General features: G+C 40.8%; 1 protein-coding gene across 3 annotated transcripts in view; it reads left to right on the top strand.

Annotated features, from left to right (window-relative positions):
* Nucleotides 1-12,203, top strand: part of LOC126341927 (putative tRNA (cytidine(32)/guanosine(34)-2'-O)-methyltransferase) — a 72,094-nt gene extending 59,891 nt beyond the window's left edge. For all 3 annotated transcript variants that reach the window (XM_050001813.1, XM_050001812.1, XM_050001814.1), the window contains exon 7: nucleotides 12,006-12,203. In XM_050001813.1, coding sequence (XP_049857770.1) covers nucleotides 12,006-12,116 — 111 coding nt within the window. In that variant the 3' untranslated portion in view covers nucleotides 12,117-12,203. The remainder of the gene's footprint in view (nucleotides 1-12,005) is intronic.
* The last annotated feature ends 10,484 nt before the right edge of the window (nucleotides 12,204-22,687 follow it).

Below are 22,687 nucleotides of genomic sequence, written 5' to 3'. Positions count from 1 at the left end.
TATTGAGTACATGCCTTGTTGAGCTGCTGCAATACACCAGCAAAAGGAGGTCCAACACAATACTGTGAGGTATCCCATGACTTTTGTCACCTCAGTGTATGTGGTGTTACATATCATACAGGTAGAGTGATATGTAACCCTGTATCTACCTGGCAGACAAATAATGCTCATGGACTAGGAGCATTTTAGTGACTAAATATTAGGAGGGTGCAACTGTTTGTGGTTTAGTTACTTATTTTTGCACATAATGAGCATGCCAAGGGATGTCGCATATCTTCAAAGAGATACCATACATGCAGAAACAAAAGAAGCATATGGGTCATTCATTCATTCAACAATTTATCAAACTGACTTATACACCCTGTAATGTCCCACTGGTTAGTGAGCAGTTAAAAATGGTTTAAATACCTGTGAATAGAATGCCTTCAGTGTTATTCAGTGACTGCATACATGAGCTAAAATATGCTTGTTTAATAAATACAGGATACCATAATGGATTTCACTACAATGATGTAGGCCACAACTGAAGTAAAGTAAGTACGTAATTTATTCCTTTCAAAACCTGTATCTTATGAGCTTGTGATCAATCTTTGGTGTAATAAGCCTCTCACTGTTACTACTACAGCTAACCGATGGTAGCACATACTACACCGGTGATATTAATAGTCCAGATGCAGTAATTTGGTAGAAATGCATGTGTGAAGCCCATTGCATTGTTCAACACTAATACTCAACAAAGTACAAATATAAAGCCACATATCATTCTGCCTTTTGCGATATTAAATCCAACTGTTTAACACTCCGAAATAATCTGTCACTGCACTGTACTAATATGCTGTTTTAGACAATGTCCAACACACGAATTGCTCTATTGTAAACCCAAACCTGAATCATGCTCAAGAACTTGTCTCAACTGTACGCACAGATCTGTTCTCTAGTGGGTCCAACACTAATCTGCCCTAACAATACTCAAGGGTGAGTATTTATACTCTTCCTACAATGTACTACTGGTCATAATAATACAAAACGTAATTTATAATATGAAATAATTTAACAACATTATCAAACACTTTCTGATATTCCCCAAGAACAAGTTTAAGACATTTTTGAAACACATAAAAATCACATTAATATTGAAATTGTAGAAATAAGCATTCTAACAATGCTAAATGATCAATTATCTATATTTTGTTAATTAGGCCTGAGATTTAATTCCTACCATTTACAGATGATGAGAACAAAATATATTATTCTTTTATCTAAACATTTTCCATATATTAATTTCCTGAATGAGAACAAAGTATATTATTCTTTTATCTAAACATTTTCCATATATTAATCTCATGAATCTGATTTTGATTGCTTATGGTACAAAGGGTATTGTTATTACTGTTGTTTGGTATTGCTGTTATTCTTTTAAAATCCTTTTTCATATTATCGAAAAGTAATTGAATTTAATTACAGCTGGAGATATAAGAGCATTGATCTACATCTACATGTACATACATACTCCGCAATCCACCATACAGTGCGTGGCAGAGGGTACCTCGTACCACAACTAGCATCTTCTCTCCTGTTCCACTCCCAAACAGAATGAGGGAAAAATGACTGCCTATATGCCTCTGTACGAGCCCTAATCTCTCTTATCTTATCTTATCTTTGAGGTCTTTCTGCGAAATGTAAGTTGGTGGCAGTAAAACTGTACTGCAGTCAGCCTCAAATGCTGGTTCTCTAAATTTCCTCAGTAGCGATTCACGAAAAGAATGCCTCCTTTCCTCTAAAGACTCCCACCCGAGTTCCTGAAGCATTTCCGTAACACTCGCATGATGATCAAACCTACCAGTAACAAATCTAGCAGCCCACCTATGAATTGCTTCTATGTCCTCCCTCAATCCGACCTGATAGGGATCCCAAACGCTCGAGCAGTACTCAAGACTAGGTCGTATTAGTGTTTTATAAGCGGTCTCCTTTACAGATGAACCACATCTTCCCAAAATTCTACCAATGAACCGAAGACGACTATCTGCCTTCCCCACAACTGCCATTACATGCTTGTCCCACTTCATATCGCTCTGCAATGTTACGCCCAAATATTTAATTGACATGACTGTGTCAAGCGCTACACTACTAATGGAGAGTTCAGACATTACATGATTCTTTTTCCTATTCATCTGGATTAATTTACATTTATCTATATTTAGAGTTAGCTGCCATTCTTTACACCAATCACAAATCCTGTCCAAGTCATCTTGTATCCTCCTACAGTCACTCAACGACGACACCTTCCCATACACCACAGCATCATCAGCAAACAGCCGCACATTGCTATCCACCCTATCCAAAAGATCATTTATGTAGATAGGAAACAACAGTGGACCTACCACACTTCCCTGGGGCACTCCAGATGTTACCCTCACCTCCGATGAACACTCACCATCAAGGACAACGTACTAGGTTCTATTACTTAAGAAGTCTTCGAGCCACTCACATACTTGGAAACCAATCCCATATGCTCGTACCTTAGTTAGGAGTCTGCAGTGGGGCACCGAGTCAAACGCTTTCCGGAAGTCAAGGAAGATGGCATCCGTCTGATACCCTCCATCCATAGTTTGCAAGATATCATGTGAAAAAAGGGCAAGTTGCATGTCGCAGGAGCGATGCTTTCTAAAGCCATGTTGATGCATGGACAGCAACTTCTCTGTCTCAAGGAAATTCATTATATTCGAACTGAAAGTATGTTCGAGAATCCTGCAACAAACTGATGTTAAGGATATTGGTCTGTAATTTTGGGGATCCGTCCTTCTACCCTTCTTATATACAGGCATCACGTGCGCTTTTTTCCAGTCGCTTGGGACTTTATGTTGGACAAGAGATTCGTGATAAATGCAAGCTAAGTAAGGAGCCAATGCAGTAGAGTACTCTCTGTAAAACTGAATTGGAATCCCATCAGGACCTGGCAATTTATTTATTTTCAACCCAGTCAGCTGCTTCACAACCCCAGGGATGTCTATCACTATGTCCTCCATACAGGAATCTGTACGAGACTCAAACGGCGGTATGTTTGTACGATCCTCCAGCGTGAAAGATTTCTCAAATGCCAAATTTAAAATTTCAGCTTTCATTTTGCTGTCTTCCATTGCCAGGCCAGACTGATCAGTGAGTGACTGGATGGAAGCCTTCGACCCGCTCACCGATTTTACGTAAGACCAGAATTTCCTTGGGTTTTCAGCAAGATTTTTTGCTAAGGTATGACGGTGGTAGTGGTTGAATGCTTCGTGCATCACTCTTTTTACAGCAGCACAAATCTCTACTAACTTTTCCCTGTCCTCATTCTTCTGGTCTTTCTTGTACCACGAGTGCAACTACCTTTGCTTCCTGAGCATTCTCCGAATTGCGCTGTTAAACCACAGTGGGTCTTTTCCGTCCGTAACCCACTTTTTTGGCACATACTTGTCCAATGCGTGATTTACAATGTGTTTAAAATTTGCCCATAATTCTTCCACATCCATCGTACCGGAAGGAAAATGAAGTCGATTCATTTACTAAGTGGGATGCTAACAACTGCTTATCTGCTCTTTCTAGTAAGAATACTCTCCTAGACTTCTTGACCGACTTTTTAACTTTCGTAAGCATAGTCATGATGACAACATCATGATCACTAATCCCTGGCTCAATACTGACACCGTCGATGAGGTATGGTCTGTTTGTGGCTACCAGATCTAAAATATTTCCATTATGCATTGGCTGTCGATTTAGCTGCTCAAGACGGTTTTTGGATAATGTGTTCAAAAGTAATTCACACAACGGCATGTCTGTACCACCTGTAATGAATCTAGTATTACATAATGCAGGGGTGGTAACCATAAGGTTGGAATGTTACAACCCTTACGCAGCATGTGAAGAAGTCTTGTATAGAAATACTTGTTTAATATTTATGGAACAAATACACTTCAGGTGCAAAATTCAGAACTACAAAAGCTGTCATAGTCAAATCTGCCAACATACACAGGCAAAACAGCAGTTACTACCAAATACTTGAGAGGAGGTTTGAAAACATTGTCTGCAGGGAGCTGGCATGGCTAATCAGTTATGTTCTTTAGGAAATTTTCATTCCATCGCTTAATTTACTGAGACAATAAAAGTCATTCATAAATTCAAAGAAGACAAGCATTCTAAGCAGTTCAAGTTCTGTGAAAGTAACAACTACTTGTGTTTGGTTTCTGTCCACAAGGTACGAAGAAAAAAAAAAAAAAGAAAGAAAAGAAAAGAAAAAGAAATTGACAGTGAACAAGAGCCTGATATTTCACCAATGTATGTGTTTACCAATACACAGTGAGAAATTTAGCAAAATGCAGGAAAGGAAAACCTGCGGAAAATTAGTACTTGGTTTATGGACTCCCATTTGACCCTCAATATAAATGAATGTAATGCATTGCAATTAAATGAGTAGAAATATGCGTTATAGTTTGACTTCATTATAAACAACAGATCATTGAACAGTCACAAACATATAATACCTAAAAGTATGGATCCAAAGTGATTTCAAGTGAAATAGTCATACATCATAAAATTAATTATAGAAAAGGCAGATATGAGTCAGATTAACTGGAAAAATCTTAAGGAAATGTAATCTGCCCACAAAGGAGGTAGTGAAGATAATTCTCATTCAATGGAGTTTTGAGTATTATCAATTGGTCTAGGACTCTTACCATATAGGATTAATAGAGCAAATATAGAAGAGCAGTATGTTTTGTTACTGAAATAGTCATCCAATCCCATTGAGAGGCGATGTCAACCAAGAAAGCAAACCCCTCTTAAAAGTACAAGAACTCATTCTAATTACAGTCTTGTAACATGTTGCTTCCTCCCAAAAATCTTGCAAATGTCCTTGACATTAAACTTTTAGCTCTTATGGAGGGCCACCAACAGCTGTTCCTTCCCTGCACCAGGAATTGAATAAAGAGAGGAGAGGAAATGATAGTGGTACTCAATGCACCATACACTGTTGGGAAGCTTGCAGAGTACTAGGCTACTAAAGTATTATATATGATCGATGAATGAAGAGAACCATAAACTCATAAAGTTTGCATTTTGCACTCTGCAAATGATGTGTGAATGCACTCTGGTCACACGACACATGTCCAACTCATAATCCAGTTTGTTCCCTATTTTATGCAGCAAACTCCTGTTGATGGACATCAAAGCAGCATCGATGCAGTCTCTGAGCTGATCCAGAGTTCTTGCCAATGGGGGTTCTTAAACACCATCCTTAATCTATCCCCAAAGGAAAAAGTCACGAGATGTAGGTCAGGCCACTTCTGGAGGGGGAGAGGAGGCCTGCAAAGTAACAGAACCACATTATCTTCACCATTATACCCAATCTAGTGATGCAGAAGTTCATTGCTTAAATAGCGACGAATCAGCAATCAGTTGTGGTGACAACCACAACTGCAATGTATCAAGATACCTCTCACAGTCTACTCACAGAAGAAAAATGGTCCATACAGCCTTGTCTGTAACTTTGCATGAGGATTTTCAGAGCCCCACATCCCCAGTATGCCGATTAACCTTTCCAGATAAGAAAAGTTGCTTTGTCAACGAGTGTCGGCTTAGCAGCTAAATGTTCATTCTCAGGTGTTTTGCGACACAAAACTGAAGGCTCCAGCCATTGTCTTCTGGTTTCTAATTATTGCACTGGCTGCACACAATACAGTTTAAAACATAATTGCCATCATAAAATCTACTGCACAGTTTGCTGTAGTATTCAAAATTCATGGCTTGCAAGGACTGTCAATTTTTTTGGGCTATGTGCAAAACTTTCCCTCATCCTCTCCACAGTTGCATCTGGCACACTTGGACAACCAGTACTTTTCTGTTTACAGAGACATCCAGAGCCCCTAAACTGTCTGCACCAAAGCGCAATGCTTCATTTACATGTCTTTTTTCCATAATTCCTTCTGAATACATACCACGTTATTGTAACAGGTAAACATCTCATGGACAAAAACTCTTTTCTTGCTTTGACACCATTTTGTCAAAGCACTGCACTTGTAATGTCAGCTGATGGGTGAGTTTATGGTTCTATTAATGCATCAGTCATGTTTGTATCTGTAATACTTTGGAAAATATGTATCTTTGAAAATGAATGAATCACAAAGTTTCAACGAGGCTCACAATTTGCAGCTTTGCCATCAAAACTGATTGTGGCATTTTGGTTCTGAATTGAGTAGAAGGACTGAACCAGAGACTTCAAACGTTCTGTGATGAGCTAGGCTGAGCCTTACTGAACTTGTGTCATAGGGTCCTCCTAAATGTGTCAGGTGTACACTGCACATAAGAAGCTGCTACTCAGATAGCTGACAGTGTGCAGTGTTCACAAAAGATTTTTTTTAGATTAGGTGACTCTCCATTCAATCCAGACAATGATAGCCATAGGAAACCCAGAAGATCAGTGTAAGAGCGAAAGAAATTCCTCCCATATGCGAGAGTATTAAAATCCTAATGGTAAGCTGCCAAAGCATTTTCAACAAAATGCCACAGTTTGAGGCATTTCTGAAAAGCAGTGAAGCTCACATAATACTAGATACAGAAACCCAGCCAAAACCTGAAATTGATAGCAGTGAGATTTTGGGGGAAAATTGGAGTGTATATCGAGAGGATATGCAAATGGGAAATGGAGGTGGTGTATTTGTCACAGTTGACAAGAAACTCAAATTCGCCAAGATAGAAACTGAAGCTGCACATGAGACTGTTTGTGGAAGGCCGAGTATCAGGGGTGTTCATAAAATGATAACTGGATCATTCTATCACCCACAGACTCATCTCCTGATGTAACCAGAAACTTCAGAGAAAATCTCAGTTTGCTTGTATGTATGTTTCCTAGTTGTACTGTAATCATCGGTGGTGACTTTAATCATCCAACAATCAATTGGGTAAATTACAGTTTTATTAGTGGTGGGTGTGATAAGACATCCTGTGAAACATTACTAAATGCCTTCTCTGAAAACTACCTAGAACAGATAGTTAGTAACCAGGCATGACGAAAATATATTGGATCTAATGGCAACAAATAGACCTGATGTCTTTAAGGATGTCTGCATCGAATATTGTATCAGTGACCATGATGCTGTTGTAGCAACAATGGTTACCAAAGTACTTTATATCACAATTAGGAACTTGAAGCTTTCACAGAGGGCAGGAGCATTTAGAGAAACCATGGATCAAGTTTAAAAGGATAGTTGATCATGCACTGGTTAGATATATACCCAGTAGCGCAGTTCATAATGGGAGTGAACCTCCATGATATATAGTCACTGTAAAGAAACTTCTAAAGAAACAGAAATTAATGCATAATAGGTGTAAAACAAAGCATACAGATATAGCTAGAGACTGAATGGAAAACGTTTGGCTGTCAAGAGAACAATGCATGAAGCCTTCAACCATAGCAGAATATTGTCAAATGATATTTCACAAAACCCAAAGAAATTCTCATCATAAATAAAGGCTGTTAGTGACACCAAAATTAATGTTTAGTTCCTAAAAAATGTGACAGGAACTAAAATTGAGAGTAGCAAAGCAGAGAACTGCCCCAATTTAATCCTCATACGACTGAAAAGATGACTGAAATAAGTATTGGTGTCAATGTACTGAGAAAATCTATCATAGATCCCTTGAACAAAACGTTCTGCCCAGTTCTTGGGAAAAAAAAGCGTAGGTCACACCAATCTACAAGGTGGGTAGCATAAGCAATCCACAAAGTACCGACCAGTATCCTTAACATCAATTTGTTGTTGAATCTTAGAACATATACTGAGCTCAAACATAAGGAGGTGTTTTAGACAGAATGATCTCTCAATGCCAACAAGCATTGATTCCAAAAACATCGATCCTGCGAAACCCAGCTCCCACTTTTCTCACATGACATACTGAAAGCTGTGGATTAAGGCAGTCAGGTAGAAGCAGTATTTCTTGATTTGCAAAAAGCATTTGATTCAGTACTGCACCTACATTTACTGTCAAAAGTATGATCATATTGGTTATGAAGTGAAATTTGTGACTGGATTGAGGACATTTTGGTAGGGAGGACACAACACATTATGTTGTATGGAGAGTCATTGTCAGATGCAGAAGTAGCATTCTGGTGTGCCCCAGGGAAGTGTTTTGGCATGCTTGCTGTTTATGTTGTATGTTAATGACCTTCCAGACAGTATTGATAGTAACTTCTGACTTTTTTGGCAGTTATATATAACGAAGTACCTGAAAGAAACTGCATATATGTTCAGTCAAATCTTGATAAGATTTCAAAGCGGTGCAGAGATCAGCAACTTGCTTTAAATGTTCAGAAATCTAAAATGATGCAATTCATAAAACAAAACAAAAATGCAGTATCCTATGACTAAAAAAAACATCAGTGAGCCACTGCTGGAATCGGCCAACTCATACAAATACCTGGATGTAGCAGTTTATAGGAATATGAAATGGAATGACTACATAGGCTCAGTTGTGGGTAAAGCAGGTGGTTGATTTCAGTTTATTGGCAGAATGGTAGAATACTGGGGTAGTGCAATCAGTCTATAAAGGGGGTTGGTTACAAACCACTCGTGCGACCAGTTCTAGAATATTGCTTAAGTGTGTGGGACCAAGAGGGGATATTGAACATATACTATACAGAGAAGGGTAGTGTGAATGGTTATAGGTTTGTTTGATCCATGGGAGAGTGTGCCAGAGATACTGACAAAAGTGGACAGAAAGTCTCTAGAAAATAGACATAAACTATCCCAACAAAGTCTGTTAACAAAGTCACAAAAACCAGTTTTTAAAGATGATACTAGAAATATACTACAACCCTTTACATATTGTTCGCACATGTATCATGAGGGTAAGTTTGGATTAATTACTTCACACACAGATACATTCAAACAATCATTCTTCCCATGCTCCATACATGAATGGAACAGGAAGAAACCCTAATAACTGGTACAACAGGATTTATCCTCTCCAGTGCACTTCATGGTGGTTGCAGAGTGTAAATGTAGATATTTTTAATCAGAATGTGATATAACAGTTTTTTCAAGAATGAAGGAGTGATTCTTTTATTATTTTGCCTTCAGTTTTGATTAGTAGTAACTATGACATCTATTAAGACTAGAGGGGAGGGGGAGTCTGATTACTATACAGCATGGACTGTTGAGATGCTCCGGATTTTAAATTATCTTCTGTTGCAAATTACATAATAATATCAAAAGATATGATGCACACAGTAAAAATTATGACCCTGCTATCCATTAAAAAAGAAAGTTCAGGGGCACTGTGAAAATGAAAGAGAATGCCATATATCAGATTCAACTATTCAATGTTACCAGGTATAGTCTGTGATGGAATAGATCTTGGATCAACTACAATATCGTATTCACTGACAAGGAGAGCATAAGGGAACAATTGACAGGAATGGGGGAAAGAAACACAGTAGAAGAAGAATGGGTAGCTCTGAGGGATGAAGTAGTGAAGGCAGCAGAGGATAAAGTAGGTAAAAAGACGAGGGCTGCTAGAAATCCTTGGGTAAAAGAAGAAATATTGAATTTAATTGATGGAAGGAGAAAATATAAAAATGCAGTAAATGAAGCAGGCAAAAAGGAATACAAAGTTTCAAAAATGAGATCGACAGGAAGTGCAAAATGGCGAAGCAGGGATGGCTAGAGGACAAATGTAAGGATGTAGAAGCTTATCTCACTAGGGGTAAGATAGATACTGCCTACAGGAAAATTAAAGAGACCTTTGGAGAGAAGAGAACCACGTGTATGAATATCAAGAGCTCAGATGGAAACCCAATTCTAAGCAAAGAAGGGAAGGCAGAAAGGTGGAAGGAGTATATAGAAGTTTTATACCAGGGCGATATACTTGAGGACAATATTATGGAAATGGAAGAGGATGTAGATGAAGACGAAATGGGAGATAAGATATTGCGTGAAGAGTTTGACAGAGCACTGAAAGACCTGAGTCGAAACAAGGCCCCCGGAGTAGACAACATTCCATTAGAACTACTGACGGCCTTGGGAGAGCCAGTCATAACAAAACTCTACCAGCTGGTGAGCAAGATGTACGAGACAGGCGAAATACCCACAGACTTCAAGAAGAATATAATAATTCCATTCCTAAAGAAAGCAGGTGCTGACAGATGTGAAAATTACCTAACTATCAGTTTAATAAGTCACAGCTGCAAAATATTAACGCGAATTCTTTACAGACAAATGGAAAAACTGGTAGATGCGGACCTTGGGCAGGATCAGTTTGGATTCTGTAGAAATGTTGGAACACGTGAGGCAATACTGACCTTATGACTTATTTTAGAAGAAAGATTAAGAAAGGGCAAACCTACATTTCTAGCATTTGTAGACTTAGAGAAAGCTTTTGACAATGTTGACTGGAATACTCTCTTTCAAATTCTAAAGGTGGCGAGGGTAAAATACAGGGAGCGAAAGGCTATTTACAATTTGTACAGAAACCAGATGGCAGTCATAAGAGTCAAGGGCCATGAAAGGGAAGCAGTGGTTGGGAAGGGAGTGAGACAGGGTTGTAGCCTCTCCCCGATGTTATTCAATCTGTATATTGAGCAAGCAATAAAGGAAACAAAAGACAAATTTGGAGTTGCTATTAAAATCCAGGGAGAAGAAATAAAAACTTTGAGGTTCGCCGATGACATTGTAATTCTGTCAGAGATGGCAAAGGACTTGGAAGAGCAGTTGAACGGAATGGACAGTGTCTTGAAAGGAGGATATAAGATGAACATCAACAAAAGCAAAACGAGGATAATAGAATGTAGTCAAATTAAATCGGGTGATGCTGAGGGAATTAGATTAGGATATGAGACACTTAAAGTAGTAAAGGAGTTTTGCTATTTGGGGAGCAAAATAACTGATGATGGTCGAAGTAGAGAGGATATCAAATGTAGACTGGCAATGGCAAGGAAAGTGTTTCTGAAGAAGAGAAATTTGTTAACATCGAATATAGATTTATATATCAGGAAGTCGTTTCTGAAAGTATTTGTTTGGAGTGTAGCCATGTATGGAAGTGAAACATGGATGATAACTAGTTTGGACAAGAAGAGAATAGAAGCTTTCGAAATATGGTGCTACAGAAGAATGCTGAAGAGAAGGTGGATAGATCACATAACTAATGAGGAGGTATTGAATAGGATTGGGGAGAAGAGAAGTTTGTGGCACAACTTGACTAGAAGAAGGGATCGGTTGGTAGGACATGTTTTGAGGCATCAAGGGATCACAAATTTAGCATTGGAGGGCAGCGTGGAGGGTAAAAATCGTAGAGGGAGACCAAGAGATGAGTACACTAAGCAGATTCTGAAGGATGTAGGTTGCAGTAGGTACTGGGAGATGAAGAAGCTTGCACAGGATAGAGTAGCATGGAGAGCTGCATCAAACCAGTCTCAGGACTGAAGACAACAACAGCAACATACACTGACAACTTGATCTGCTATTTGTGTAGTTTTAATCAGTCCTCAGATGTAAATTTTATCCACTTAGTGTGAAGAAAAGTAAATATTTAAGAAAGGAATGTTGCAATTGCTCATCTGTACAGTTTGAACATGCAGATGTTTCAATATATTGAAGTAGCTATGTGTGTAACAGTTCATGTCTGGAAGGACTGACACATATTTCAGAGTATCATCAGACAATAAAATATTTATATATTTCAACTTATGTAATAGTACTTAATGCACGAATTTTATTTTAAAAAACAGTAGTGCTGTAAACGCTTCTTATGTATCACAAGAGATTATAAAAATAACTTGTTCATTTGTGAGATTACAATATTATTCCACATTTTGAATTTTCTGTTAAAATGTCACCAACCAGCGTGTTCTGTGAACTTTTACTTTATAATTATTAGAAACATGTCTCCTGCATTATTTTCTCCTTAATAACATCTCTCTCTGTTTAAATTACCCACCCAGCATCTGAAATCTACTTATTCTCATGAATTTGTTACAGTTGGATGCAGAAGGAAAGCATGTACCTCTCCCACCAGTTCAGGAACCTATTTCACCGCCATATGCGAAGTACCTAATGATGAAGAGAAACAATGAGCTTCCAAAATACTAAAATCAGTAAAAGTTGTGAGAAAATGACCTGGCTCAACCGCGGTTATGTTTTATGTACATTTTGATAAAATAAATATGTATAAATTAATTTGCTGATGATCTCCAGTTCATTTGGTACTATGTAATAAAGTAGAAGTTCTTGATGAATCAGATGTTAAATGTTCATGCAGTTCTGCCACAATAACTCAGACATATTGCTTTAAAAAAAAATCCAATTTTTGTTTAGTGTGAAACAGTTGTGATACATTCCCAAAGGAGGCCTCCTCACAATTAAGATAGGATTAAATCTAAAGTTTTATTTCATTAGATTTTGAAAATGATTTTTGAAGGTGGTCTGTGTACTGTTCATTGTGTGTGGAGAGTGAAAATCAGAAGTTTCAGTCCACTTTGTCCAACATGTATCTTTGTAAGTTGGCAGTAGTAGCCTGAATATTGTTCCAAGTTTACCCAGGGTTCATGGACAATCGGTGTACACCAAGGACTTGAGGTATCCCCGTAACAAAAAGTCAGAGGACGGAGGGCTAAATCTTTGGAGTGCGCTGGCCACTAAAGATTGCCCCTCACAGGGGAGAGATTGTCGGGAAGACTTCACGCAAAAGTGTCATTGACGTTCATGTCGTGTTAGCCCCAGGAACTAGACATCCCCCCACCCCACCACCGCCCGCTCACTGCATTTCTTCAAGTTGGGGGAGAAAAAAGCTCAGTCACCTGCACATAACACTTAGAAGTGATCGTTCTCTTTGGAAAACAAAGGGCCAATAATGATAATTTTGGATAATGCACATCAAACAGTAAACATTGTGTATTCAGAGGCTGCTGATGAAGTTCTCTCCAATATCACCTGTTTTATTTATTCACTCATCCAGACAAACAAAAATGTGCCTTGTCATTAAAGAACACATGGACTTCATGAGGTAATTTTACATCAATCCTACACATGCAGCTTTTGTTAAAATTGTGTGGATTAAGTGTGTCCACCACTGCCAGTTTGTATGGATGAAATTTCAAGTCTTCAGGAAGAATTCACCTCATTGTGCGATTGAGAAATTGTGAGCGCAGTTGTATGCTTGAATGCAGATTGCTTGGGGAAATTCAAAATTGCCAGTCTTAGTTTTTCGTCACTTTCTGGTGCCCTGGTGATCTTTGAAGGTCCTGATTTCTTTTTCTACACACTACCAGTATTCATAAATTTGTCTGCCCATATACAAATCACTTTTCCATTGGGAATATGACATGCAGGTGTGATAAACTAACACATCCAATCCCACAGAACAATGAGTAACAGTCTCAGAATGGCACACATTTCAGTTTAGAAAGTCCCAGTACCAAGTCTGTACATTAGACATATTCATATATACAGTTGAAGATATTTTTCAGTTTTATGTTGCCATTCAGAATATTAACTGCCAAAGAATTTTTGCCAAATTATTTCTCTACAATGAATTATACAAACAAGGCAGTAGTATAATACGTAACAAAAATAAAATAGCATGAAAAGGATAGTTGCTACTCACCATATAGTGAAGATGCTGAGTCACAGATAAGCACTACAAAAAGACTGTCAGAAAGTGAGCTTTTGGCCAACATGGCCTTTGCCACACACACACACACACACACACACACACACAGCAGTGCATGATGGTAGAGGCAACAGGGTGGTGGGGGTGAGGGAGGAGGCTGGGGCAAGGAGAGGGGTGAGGGACAGCAGGGTAGGATTGCGGGATGGTAAATTGCTGCTTGTGGGAGTGTAAAGGGACAAGGTGGAGATAGGGTAGGGCAGCTAGGTCCAGTTGGGAGGTTAGTCTCAGGACGGGGGGGAGGGGGGGGGGGTCAATGGAGGAGGAGAGAAGTAAAATGACTGTGGGTGCACCAATGGAAAAGAGAACTATGTAGTACTGTAATGGTAACAGGTAAGGGGCTAGATGGGTATGGACAATAACTAACAGAGGTTGAGGCCAGGAGGGTTACAGAAACGTAGGAAAATGTTGCAGGGAGAGTTCCCACCTGTGCAGTTCAGAAAAGCTGGTGTTGGTGGGAAGGATCCAGATAGCACGGGCTGTGAAGTAGTCATTGAAATGGGTGGCTTGCTCAGTAATGGTGTGGTCCAGTTGTTTCTTGGCCACAGTTTGTCGGTGGTCATTCATGTGGACAGGCAGCGTGTTGATTATCACACCCATGTAGGATGCAAAACAGTGGTTGCAGCTTAGCTTATAGACCACATGACTGGTTTCACAGGTAGCCATGCCTTTGATGGGACAAGTAATGCTTGTTACCTGACTGGAGAAGATCGCGGTGGGAGGACGTATGGGACAGGTCTTGTACCTAGGTCTGTTCCAGGGATATAAGACATGAGGCGAGGTGTTGGGAGCAGGGCTTGTGTAGGAATGGACAAGGATATTGTGTAGGTTTAGAGGAGAGTGGAACATCACTGTGGAAGGGATGGGAAGAAGGGTCAGCCCTTTCCAAAAGTCTCCCCTTTTGCCCCATTCCCAAATTCAATCATGCAAGTCCTTCTCTCCTTCTCCCGGTCCCTCCACTCGAAAAACTTTTTCACCATCACTAAACCTGCCAATCAGACTCAACCAAAGACCAATGTTGAACCCTGCCTGACTCATTTCACTCCCCCATCCAACCCCACTGCCCTCCACCCCAAATCAACCCCTGTAAACTTTCCAGAATTTCCTAAGCTTGAACCTTGCCTCACCATCATCCCTCAAACCTATCAACACACAAATTAACCATACATCCACATAACTACAATCCACCACCTATAAACTGATCCCAGCTTTATAATCCTACCTGCTGACAAAGTCTCCACCACTGTTGTTTTGAACTGCAAGGATTAGGTGGCAGAGGGAGTGCACCAGCAGTCAGATTATCCACCTACAAACCCCGCCACAGTGACTCCATTCCAGAAATCCAGCAGGATCTCCAGTCTCTCCTCAAATCCTTAGGCCCTTTCCAGAGCCTGTTTCTGGAGTTCATCTCTACCACCCACATTCCTACCTTCTACAGTCCATAAACCAAACCATCCAGAATGCCTCATTGTGGCCCACTGGCGCATGAATGGCCTCCTAAAAACTGTGGCTAGACCACCCCATTGCCAAGCACACCACCCAACACAGTATTCTTCATTTCAATGACTGCTACACAGTCTGTGGCATCTGGATCCTTCCCACCAACACCACCTTTTCAGAATTGTGCAGGTGGAAATTCTCCCTACAATATAGCCTATGTTCCTGTAACTTTTTGGGTCTCAACCTTTTTTAGTTATTGTCCTCCTTACCCATCTAGCCCCCCTCCCTATTCCCATTCCAGCACTTCACTGCGCTCTATTCCACCAACAAACACACAATCTTTTTATTTCTCTCCTTTTCCACTACCACCTCCACCCCACCACCCTCCATGTAACCTCCCAACTGCACCTAACTGCCACACCCTCTCTCTACCTTGTCCCTGTACACTCGCACAAGCAGCACTTTGCTGTCCTCCACCCCTAACCATCTCTCTTTCGCCCTCCTCACTCTCAGCTTCCTCTTTACCCCCACCACTTGGTTTCTTATTCCATCATGCATCGCTGCTCGCAGTCTGGCCTCAGCAGCCAGAGACCATGGTCATGTGTGCATATGTTGTCTATTTCTGATGAAGGCCTTGTTGGCCGAAAGCTCACTTTCTGACAGCTTTTTGGTCTGAATATCTGTGACTCAGCATCTCTGCTATATGGTGAATAGCAACCATTGTTGTCATTATATTGTTACATTCCATCCTGGTATTGCCATTGTTTAGTATAATAATATGGAAAGATATACATAGGACCTTTGACCTCCATGGGGCTCTCAACTCTTTTGCAAGCACATAATTGGCAAAACCAATGTCCCACACCTTTCCCAACTACTTCCTTATCTGTGCTGTATGCCTGATTGTCTCACATATACTATACTCAGGGACCCAGTCAGTAATGGCTGCATATGGGTTTGACAATCATAGGGTCCCAAGGTGAGGTCTGAAGCACAGCCATTTGTCCATTTTGGTCGTCTTGCAGCATGTTTCAGCAGTCACCACTGAGTATGATGGTGAAACATTATTTGTCACAAGGAATGGGGCTCTTAGCTTAACAACCTGAATTCCAAACCAGGTACATATTACAATAATAAGCCTTCAGCATCATGGTGGGCTACACGCCAATGCAGTGGGTAGCTGTTGAGATGAACTGTTGCTCATGGTTAACCTTTGGGGAACTTGCTGGATCTCAGTTGTAGACAACTTACCTAGGAAACTGGGGCTCTTTGTGGGTGGGCTGTATAGATTCCGTAGTCACTCTCAGAAACAACATGATCCATGGATTTCCTATATTTAAAAAAACAAAAGAGCCTGAGAAGGCGGTACTCCTGATCAAGATTCCCTTTCATGTGGTGATCAAATGTAATACTCAAATATTTTTTCTAGCGACAACATACACTCCTGGAAATTGAAATAAGAACACCGTGAATTCATTGTCCCAGGAAGGGGAAACTTTATTGACACATTCCTGGGGTCAGATACATCACATGATCACACTGACAGAACCACAGGCACATAGACACAGGCAACAGTGTCCCTAATTTGCTGGGAAGTGGCGGTGCAGTCCCCTACGGCACTGCGTAGGATCCTACGGTCTTGGCGTGCATCCGTGCGTCGCTGTGGTCCGGTCCCAGGTGGTCGGGCACGTGCACCTTCCGCCGACCACTGGCGACAACATCGATGTACTGTGGAGACCTCACGCCCCATGTGTTGAGCAATTCGGCGGAACGTCCACCCGGCCTCCCGCATGCCCACTATACGCCCTCGCTCAAAGTCCGTCAACTTCACATACGGTTCACGTCCACGCTGTCGCGGCATGCTACCAATGTTAAAGACTGCGATGGAGCTCCGTTTGCCACGGCAAACTGGCTGACACTGACGGCGGCGGTGCACAAATGCTGCGCAGCTAGTGCCATTCGACGGCCAACACCGCGGTTCCTGGTGTGTCCACTGTGCCGTGCGTGTGATCATTGCTTGTACAGCCCTCTCGCAGTGTCCGGAGCAAGTATGATGGGTCTGACACACCGGTGTCAATGTGTTCTTTTTTCCATTTCCAGGAGTGTATGAAGAAGGATGGTTTGATAGAAGTTTTACTACTCCATTTAATCAAAGAGCTAGAGGCTTTGATCGGTACAAAGCTGTTGAGCAAATAAGAAATGACACTCATATTGGTGAGACAGCATCAGCCTGGCAAGTAACAATCTTAATGAAATATAAGTAACTTGGAGAATACCCAATGAAAATTGATTTGGTCTCTAACTTTAATTTGAGTAAAGGTGTTGTGACATTCTGTGATAGAACATAAATGAAGCACAACTGCTGAAGGAATGGGACCCAGAAGGCATCATGGACGTGTGCAAATATAATAAAACCTGTTGACAGCATGCTTTCGAAAACAGATATATTTGTGTCAATTTTCAGTATGCTGGTGTTATCTGTACGACTTAAAGCACACTTTACATGATTTGAAGTCCTTTTATCTCAAATCTTCTGAGGTGATTTACAGGCCATAATTTTGGGATGTAAAAGTTAAATAACAAGCAGGTGCTATTGTGCATTAACTGGCCAGGTTAGCATCCAGACTTGATGCTGAGAATGACATAAGAGAATGAAGAGAAGAAAATCAAAGGATTGAAAATAACAAACCTTAAACCATATAGCGTGAAGTGAAGTAAATCCTCAACAAAATGCAGCCACCTGTCTATAGTATGTCATTTGCAACTGAACTCATAAAAATAGCTACAGTGAAAGCACTATTTTACATTTTCGTATGGTCCAGACTTAAAAAACGCAAAATTGAGGAAAATGTAGAATGGAGGAATATGCTAAAAACCCACTTAATATGAGCAAAAACACCTGTAATTGGCATATATGATTACAAACCGCAATCCTCTCCAATACTTTGTATAAAACTGCCCATTTGAAGGGAATTAAGTGTACAGTACACTGTTTATACAGGGTGTACATAAAGTCCGGGAGCATTCAATTATTTATTGCACCAGAACTAAACATTGTACAGCTGTCATAAATCTTGCATTTTGAAGAGAAACTCTGAAACTTTTTTTACAAAGATTAGATATGCGAACCATTAGTGACCCGGCAGACGTCAAAACAGTAATCGAATTCTACTCATCCCAGCATGGCATTGTCGACTGTGGCAGTCGCTTCCCATATTATCTCCCGGAACTCTGCTACATCACATGGTAGAGGCAGTAAATGGCCTTCCTTATTGGTGGCTTCTTACCATACTTCTTTCTAAACATCCATTGAACAGCTGTAGCACATTTGTTTTTGTCGAACTCCAACACACAGAAAGTCCGCTCCGCATTTGAACTCACCATGTTTGCAACCAGCGCTGACTATCAGCAAATTACCAAACTATGCAGTGGCAGTATACATGGAAAAAGAACTTTCAGGGCTTCTCTTCAAAATGACATATGTATGATATCTATACAATGTTTGGTTATTGTGCAGTAAATAATTGAAAGTGTTCCTGGACTTTATGTACACCCTGTACATTAATTAGTGGTAATAAATTTCATCGTATCTTAAAGAGTCACAGGTGTTGTATAGCAAGCAAAAACTCATCAAAAAATTGAAATTGGTATCTGGGTACAAGGTAATCGAGCTGTTTTCCATCATGCTATGACCACAAGTTGTATGTTCATAACATATGCTCTTGAGAGATCCTCCTTTGTGCTCACCCAGAAAGAAGCAAAAATTGATAAACATGTTGAATTAAACCAGAAGCACAAATGCAGTGATCTTCTTAATGACATATTTTGTCACCATTGCTGTCATTGTTTAATGCTTTTCTTACAAGCCACACTTCATATGTTCACCATCATTCAAGTGTTATTTTAGGCTTTGTGTGTGTGTGTGTGTGTGTGTGTGTGTGTGTGTGAGAGAGAGAGAGAGAGAGAGAGAGAGAGAGAGAGAGAGAGATGTGAAAAATTGAGTTTATTCGAAGTCGGCTTGGTGAATTTCTGTAGACTGTAAAATGTAAATCTGAAAGGAAGCGCGGGTGCTACATTCTCACTTATGTCCTCTATGACTGCTGCCAATCTTTACGACCTACAGTGTGCAGTGCAAAGTATACAGAACTGTAGTGTACCTAGTTGTTGCAACTGTATCATGTCAGTTTTGAAAAGAAAACTCTTTAAAATGTGCTATTGCAAAATATTTGTTCTATTTCTATGTGACATCTCTGTTATAGCACATCATCTCCACATAAAATATATTTTCAGCACTTCACAAAATGCTTTCACCCCCACTTCCACTCCAGTCACTGAAGGGTCATTCCCCCCCCCCCCCCCTCCCCCTCCCTCTACACATCCATTAGGCCAGTTCATTTTACACGTGTTGGTGTGATGTGGTGTGGGTGCACTGAGTATTGGGTGACTTAACAAGTTGCCAGCCAATAACAGTTCACTAGCTGGAAATGGGCAATGTTTCCTTGTTTAGGACCAAGCATATACTTCGAGACTGTGTTTGAATTTGAAAGATTGGCTATTGATATTGTCACTGAATACAGCACATTGGAAATACATGTCCCTAGTTAGCAAGTTTTCTCATTCAGGGTACTTGCAGTTTTGTAATAGTATTACACAATGAACATACTGCAAATGTTTTGACTTCTGCCAAGCAGATTATTTAGTGGTACATAAACTAATTTTAATTTCAGTTGTATTTAAAAAATAATTAAAAAACAATTGATACAATCAGTTTTTTTGGACCTTATTCCAAAATTTTAAGTTTCGATGAAGAATGGAAAACCTTCTGCAGGTGAGTACATGGAGCGTAACAGGACAGACTTTCTAATCTTTAAAGCACATAATGAAAAGAATATTGTACCATTAAAGCAGTTCCAAAGTTTTGCCATCTCTCTGAATAAGTGTAAAATCTTAAAATAGGTCCTTGTCTTGAGGAAGTAATAGATACGTATGGTCTAGTTATTTTTACTAGTGTTTTAAATTGTTTCTTTTGCTACTCATATATCACCACAGTGTTGTAACTCGCACACACAATACAGTTTAAATGATCAGCAGCAGCAGCGCAGCAGCATTACTTACAGGCCCTTTCTTCAAATCATAGAAATACCTACACTCCTGGAAATGGAAAAAAGAACACATTGACACCGATGTGTCAGACCCACCATACTTGCTCCGGACACTGCGAGAGGGCTGTACAAGCAATGATCACACGCACGGCACAGCGGACACACCAGGAACCGCGGTGTTGGCCGTCGAATGGCACTAGCTGTGCAGCATTTGTGCACCGCCGCCGTCAGTGTCAGCCAGTTTGCCGTGACATACGGAGCTCCATCGCAGTCTTTAACACTGGTAGCATGCCGAGACAGCGTGGACGTGAACCGTATGTGCAGTTGACGGACTTTGAGCGAGGGCGTATAATGGGCATGCGGGAGGCCGGGTGGACGTACCGCCGAATTGCTCAACACGTGGGGCGTGAGGTCTCCACAGTACATCGATGTTGTCGCCAGTGGTCGGCAGAAGGTGCACGTGCCCGTCGACCTGGGACCGGACCGCAGCGACGCACGGATGCATGCCAAGACCGTAGGATCCTACGCAGTGCCGTAGGGGACCGCACCGCCACTTCCCAGCAAATTAGGGACACTGTTGCTCCTGGGGTATCGGCAAGGACCATTCGCAACCGTCTCCATTAAGCTGGGCTACGGTCTCGCACACCGTTAGGCCATCTTCCGCTCACGCCCCAACATCGTGCAGCCCGCCTCCAGTGGTGTCGCGACAGGCGTGAATGGAGGGACGAATGGAGACGTGTCGTCTTCAGCGATGAGAGTTGCTTCTGCCTTGGTGCCAATGATGGTCGTATGCATGTTTGGCGCCGTGCAGGTGAGCGCCACAATCAGGACTGCATACGACTGAGGCACACAGGGCCAACACCCGGCATCATGGTGTGGGGAGCGATCTCCTACACTGGCCGTACACCTCTGGTGATCGTCGAGGGGACACTGAATAGTGCACGGTGCACGGTACATCGAAACCGTCATCGAACCCATCGTTCTACCATTCCTAGACCGGCAAGGGAACTTGCTGTTCCAACAGGGCAATGCACGTCCGCATGTATCCCGTGCCACCCAACGTGCTCTAGAAGGTGTAAGTCAACTACCCTGGCCAGCAAGATCTCCGGATCTGTCCCCCATTGAGCATGTTTGGGACTGGATGAAGCGTCGTCTCACGCGGTCTGCACGTCCAGCACGAACGCTGGTCCAACTGAGGTGCCAGGTGGAAATGGCATGGCAAGCCGTTCCACAGGACTACATCCAGCATCTCTAAGATCGTCTCCATGGGAGAATAGCAGCCTGCATTGCTGCAAAAGGTGGATATACACTGTACTAGTGCCGACATTGTGCATGCTGTGTTGCCTGTGTCTATGTGGCTGTGGTTCTGTCAGTGTGATCATGTGATGTATCTGACCCCAGGAATGTGTCAATAAAGTTTCCCCTTCCTGGGACAATGAATTCACGGTGTTCTTATTTCAATTTCCAGGAGTGTATATCCATGCAGAATATAATTAAGTTAAGTCGAATGTCTTGCATTTTGATGCTATTAATAGCCATTGGTCCAGTGTAATCCTTTCCAAAATTAAAAACAACAAACACTTCCAGAAGTAAAAGATTGAATGCATGTTTCTGTAATCCTCCTATGCCTTTAGAAGTTGCAAACCTGACTGGCTAAAATTGTTCAAAAGGTATCAAAAAACATGGTTGGAACCTGACTTTCAATAATAAGGACAGGTGAAATACAAAGCATGTGAATATGATCACCATTGAAAGAGCGTTATTGCAGGAGGGAGGCCCTTTTCAAACAGAAAGATTTGTATATGTGTATAGAATCTGGTACTGTCCTTAACTTTATTTTCTTGAAATTTTGAGTAATGTCTTTCAGTAATGAATATCAATTACATTTCATTAATTCTGGAATGTATATCAGTGGGTACTCTTTACAAAAAAGGCAAGTTAACATTTCTGTTAAATGAATGTGGGAAATGAAAGTCCTGTAGAAAATAAGACTTTAGAGGCTTGAATTGAATGTTTTACTTTAACAACACTGAGACACACTTCCTAATGCTTTTGTGATGTGAAGAAACAAACTCACTGTTCACTGGCAGTATGGTTTGTGAAAGGTGTCAGGTATCATATTCTTTACCTAGAAAGATTTTCAGATTAACAGACTGGGGAAAAATCTGCAGTTAAATTATGGGTTTTCTTCAAACAGAAATGCTAGCTACATAAGCTCTCTACATACAGCTCATTCTACATCCAGTGAGTATAAGAATCAGTAGTAATACGTATTTAATTAGCTCCTTTGTATAATTGTTGTAATGCGGCAGCTTTTCCTCTTGAATTTTATACTGTGAACAATGGATGCCAGTCTCCAGCATTTATATCAACGATCATTTCTTGTAGATCCTTTGTAACTGCATTCCTAAATCCAGAGTTAATTTGCCTCATAAACCTAGTTCACACACCTG

This window comes from Schistocerca gregaria, chromosome 1, assembly GCF_023897955.1.
Source record: "Schistocerca gregaria isolate iqSchGreg1 chromosome 1, iqSchGreg1.2, whole genome shotgun sequence".
NCBI lineage: Eukaryota > Metazoa > Arthropoda > Insecta > Orthoptera > Acrididae > Schistocerca > Schistocerca gregaria.
Note: the sequence above shows the minus strand (reverse complement) of the source record. Positions and strands in the feature narration are given on the sequence as shown.